The sequence below is a fragment of the Diospyros lotus genome, chromosome 8 (genome assembly GCF_014633365.1).
Source record: "Diospyros lotus cultivar Yz01 chromosome 8, ASM1463336v1, whole genome shotgun sequence".
NCBI lineage: Eukaryota > Viridiplantae > Streptophyta > Magnoliopsida > Ericales > Ebenaceae > Diospyros > Diospyros lotus.
The window spans coordinates 24,634,138-24,639,476 of NC_068345.1; the positions used below are offsets into that span (position 1 = coordinate 24,634,138).

The following is a 5,339-nucleotide window of genomic DNA, read 5'->3' on the forward strand; positions in this document are numbered from 1 at the left end:
TTCGTATGTTAATTGCTTAGGAAAATCTGATTATAATGTTGCATAAAAAGTAAATTACATTAAAAAGTTAGACTGCGTTTTCTTTATTTTTTAATTTTTAATTTTTGACTTTTGAATTCATTTTCAATTTTTTGTTTTGGTAATCTATTTTCAAAAAATAAAAAATGCGTTCGTTTTGTCATTTTTAAAAAATATTTCTCAAAATAGAAAATTAGAAAACGCGTTCCTTTTGAAATTTTGAAAATAATTTTTTAATGATATTTTATTAAGTAAATTTAATTATTTAAAAAATTAAAATTATTTAATTTTAAATAAATAAATAAATTAACTTAAAAAATAATAATAAGTGCGATCATAATGTGATTATAAATAGGAAGCATTAAAATAAAAATTAAAGACATGAACTAGTATTACATAATATGATTATAAATGATAAGATTACATCATTAGAAAACACATTTACTTTAAAATTTTGAAAAAAAATATTTTATAATATTTTATTTAATAAATTTAATTATTAAATAATAAAATTAACTCTTGTTAATAAAATTTTACTATTAAAATAAAATAATAAATTTAATTAATATATTACTGACACCTCAGTGATAATTTATATTAAATATTATTATACATAATATGTGTAATATGCTTAATAATATATTATATATTATCTTATATTTTTAATTATTATATAAATATACTATATTTTTTAAATTTTAAATAAATATATAATCTTTTTTTAAAAAATTAAGAATAATTATTTTTCTTCCTTCTTTTCTTTTTTAGAGCCAAAAAATAGAAAATAGATTGTGTTTTTCATGTTTTAAATTTAGAGATTTTTTTTTTGTTGAAAATAATCAGAACAACATTTTATTGTTTTAAATTTTCTTTATAAATTTTTTTCTTATTTTTGAAAATGTATTTTTAAAAATGTTAAAGTAAGCGTATTTTTATTTTTATTGTTTTAAAAAATTAAAAATTAAAAATAATTTAAAAATAGTAAAGAGAACGCAAGCTTAATTTCTTATATGTATATTGAGTTTAATGTTAATTTTTATAATGTTGCTCAACAATCTTCTTAATCTTTAAATATGGAAGAATTTTTTAAAATGAGTAAGATAGAACAACTATTATTTTAAAGGCAAAAAAATCAAAAAATTTATCAAGTTTTACATATGAAATTGATTTATATCTAACAATTTCTTTTGAGTTTAATATTCGTCTATCTTAAAAAAAAAAAAATCTAATTTTAAAATGATGGAAATAACATTTAATCAATTTTCTTATTTTATCTCAAATTGCTAAACAAATTTTAGTCACTATTGTCTCAACGGTAGTTAAACAAGTATTTAATGTGAAAATGAGTATTTTGGACGAGACACTAATCAAGTATGACTCCCAAATTTAGTTGAGTCATAAGCTTATCTGGATTAATGGATCGAAGCAAAACTTATACAGTAAGAGATCATCAACAATAATATTGAAGATTTATATGAGATTATGATCACATGCACAATAATTGATATTTTTGAAACTAATTCCGATTAAGTTGAGGGAGTTACAAATTTAAATACTAAATGAACTAGGTGAGTTTTCATTCCTTTAAAGTCCAAAAGAATATATATGCAATTTAATTTATATAAATTAAGTCTAATTTTTTTTTTTTTATTAAATGAGCTCGAACCAAAATTAAAATCAAACCATTAGGGAACTAGATGTTCCAGTTCCCTGGTGGTTTGGTTCTGATTCCACCAGAAGGTGGAACCGGAACGTCAATTCTGAAACCGTGGTCAAGCCTAGGTCCATTTGTGGACTTTGCTTGATTTATAGACAATGTCAGTTCCGCTTGTTCGAATCCAATTCCACCAAAAGGTAGAATCGGAACCGGCAATTTTGGAACCGTGGACAGGCCTAGGTCCATTTGGGGACTTTGCTTGATTTGGGCTTGAACAAAACAAACTTGTGGGCCTTGGCCCATATTGAGAAAATAACATTGGCCAGTGTAGATGAAGGGCAGCGTGGCACAACACCCATTTTAAAGTCCTTCCAATATTAGGGAGTAGGAGAATGCATTGAAATCAAAACGGCAATAATGATGTAACGGGAGATATCAGCAGAAGCCGATAAGAATATTATTCCCACGGGATAAAGTATGGGCGTCACTACAAGTATACATAACCTTATTCATTAAGCATAATCTGGAATCCAAAGCAGGGTATGTACATATCAGCAAAGACTCACAAGCTGAAAAGATCCTCAGTTTGTTGTTGATATGCAACGGAGTGGAAATGAGGCAATTGCTCAGAGTAACTAAACTGCTCATAATCCTTCCTAAGCACTGCTCTTTCTGCCATCATTCACAGAAATTCGACGAGGCCCGGCGTGAAATCGCTTTTTTGCCTTCATCCGCATCGGGTTGTTCTTGCTCTGTTTCCATTGAAAAGAAAATTTAAGTTACACTGGCGGCGCAGTTACAAATGCAAATGAAGACGAGAAAAGGTGTTTTGAGCGTTACCATTAAGCATTCATCGGCAGCTAGGTCGCATATGGGATAGTCGTGGGGGCAACAGGATTCGTGGTCATCACAGCAGGAGCCATTCTCATACGGGCAGCAACCATATGAGAGGCACTCAATGGAGAAACCGAACACGCAGCAGCAAGTGTTGCCCTCGGGACAGGTATAGTATTCGTCACAGACGACTAGGCTGGGACCGGGAGGGGAGGGAGGAGTTGGGCCGGGGTTGGGAGGATTTTGGCTTGTCTTGATGGGGTAAGATGGCTCAATTGCTATCCCACATTTACCGGAAATACTAGCAACATTACGCTCCATCCTAATGTAACCACCTTCTCCTCCCCAGTCCTCGCCCCATGAGTTCTTCACAATCCAGTAATCCAAGCCGTTTTCTGTACCATATCCAACAACGGTAACACCATGGTCTAGGTCTGTTCCACATTCTCCTGTGAATACGCCCTGAAGAGAGAGATGGTAGCATCAAAGAGATTGGATTACTCAGGCAAAGATCACTTGTTCTCTAAGAAACTTATACCACTACCCTGCTAGATTCCTAGACTATATCTACATATTTTGCTAACATCTTCATGGTAACCGTCTTTTCCCTAATTGGGAACAAAATCTTAAATTTATTACAGCAAATTAATGGCAAGAGTTCTAAGTCAACAACAGTGGTGTAAAGTAAGTCTAGTCAATGGTAACTTTCATCCATGTCGAATCAGCAGCATTGATCTGCAGCATTGATCTGCCACCTAACAATGGCTTATATCAAACAAAGGAAAAAGATAGAATCTTACCGAGTAATAGAACTGGAAATCCATGCTAGAACCTTCAATGGCAACGCTAATTGGCTGATTTGCTGCTGCCTTCTGCAACGCCTTCTCATCGTACTCGGGCAAATCTTCATAATCATCAATTGTAACAACTCTTGCATTTTTCTACATAAAGAAAAACTGTCATTTGTCAGCAATTGAAGATAGAATCCATGTAAATATTTTGGCCTCAAAACTGAGTCGAAGAAATGAAACTAACCCTGTATTGGTCGCATGCACCATTTTTAGCAGTGTAGGGATAATCTTCGTCAGTATCAATGCCACCATTGATAATAATGAACTCAAAAGCAAGGTCCATGTCGCCGCCATTGCATCCTTGATTATAACCTCTATCGCAATCCACCAGTTCTTGCTCGGATAACGTCAACAGATCGCCGGTCACTATTTGGTTGATTCCCTCCACAGCAGCAACTGCTGAGAACGCCCAACAACTCCCTGCATTTCCGACAAATGAGTACAAATGTTAATATATCATCGAAGTCATTATTCACCATTCTTTTCTTCTTTGTAAATTATTGTAAAGGAATTAGGCTATTTGTGCTTAATATAGTGCAAATTCGAAAACACCACCACCCCCAAGTTAACAATCCAATTATACTCCAGTGATCTCCCAACAAATGTAGACTACAAACCTAACTTAACATGAAGTCAAGAACGCCCAAAAGCCTGATTGGTTGCAATTTTCAAAGGTTTTCTATAACATCAAATGCCATAATGATTCCAATATTAATATTAATATATAACATATAACGCACAAAAGACAAAAGGAATAAAGAAAGGGCAAATTTGTCATTCTAACGTACCACAGTCCCCCTGGTCCTTCACCGGAGCAACGGCACCTTTCTCCCTCCAGTCGACGGACTCCGGCAACGCCTCGCCGGCGACGGGAGCGTACCGGTGGTTCTTCTTGGACCTCAAAAGGCTCCGCCGGGAACTGGACTTGGTCCCCAAGTACATGGACCGATACTCCTCGTTGGTGAGGTCAGCGAACCGGTTCAGGCCCAGTTTGTAGGTCCGGTTCTCGGCGTTCCGACCGTCGATGAACCGGAGATTGTCCTTGAAGATCTGGAACCTCCTCTCCTTCTCGCCCAGGGCGTTGTAGTTTTTCCGGTGCTTCACCAGCCAGGCCTCGTAGATGGCCATCACTTCGTCGTCGGTCCTCCAGCTAGATTTCTCAGCGGAGCTGAGGATCGACATGTCCGAGCCCGATGAAAGGACGAAGAGCGTGACGAACCAGAGGACGGCCATGGCGATGAAGCATCTGGACGGACCCATTTTAGCTTCTGTAAGAGATCTGGGAGGGATATTGGGAGATGGTATGGAGCAATGAGCTTGGCAGTTGACAAGGTGGGGGTGGGGTTATAAAGATAAAGAAATGGGGTGGGTTTAATATATATTATTATCTCCAAATAGGAAATTGACCTGCCTCCTCCAATCCCTAAATTAGATAAAATCATTACTTTTTATGTATCATCATCAAATAAAATGACAAAAATATGTATTTATCTGATAGAAATGCTAAGGCAAAAGATTATATGAATCATATGCGGGCACGTGGCAGCTCAACTCTATTATTCTCTGCAAAAATCTTTATACATTAATATTTTTGTCTGGATCTCATTTACTCGGACAAAGTGACAGTGATGATAATCTTAATATATATATATATTGTATAAACAGAATAATATGATTTTAATCGTACATGTGATGGAAAAACCAAAATTGTACATTAAAACGGGTATTAATATTATAATGAATATTTATAAATGTTTAAATAATAAATGTAATTAAAATAAAGGAGTCATCATTCACGTTTGTACCACTTTTTAATTTAATCTTTATCTAAGCATTAATCACATTCACATATGCGTTGTAAGTTGTAGCCAATTTTTTATTTTACCCCCCATCAAGTTGAAACACACGGTCACGGCACTATTAATCAATTGGTGTCGCGCGAATCGAAGCGGGACCAACCATCATTATGATAGAGGTAG

The 5,339-nt window shown here is 34.4% G+C and overlaps 1 protein-coding gene across 1 annotated transcript; it reads right to left on the bottom strand.

Annotated features, from left to right (window-relative positions):
• Positions 1–2,098: 2,098 nt before the first annotated feature.
• Positions 2,099–4,703, bottom strand: LOC127808388 (cysteine proteinase mucunain-like). The gene is made up of 5 exons (XM_052346911.1): positions 4,149–4,703; positions 3,545–3,780; positions 3,310–3,450; positions 2,516–2,971; positions 2,099–2,427 (listed from the first exon to the last, which is right to left on the bottom strand). The coding sequence occupies exons 1-5, from the start codon at positions 4,618–4,620 to the stop codon at positions 2,332–2,334; spliced, it is 1,401 nt and encodes a 466-aa protein (XP_052202871.1). The 5' UTR covers positions 4,621–4,703; the 3' UTR covers positions 2,099–2,331.
• Between the last annotated feature and the right edge of the window lie 636 nt (positions 4,704–5,339).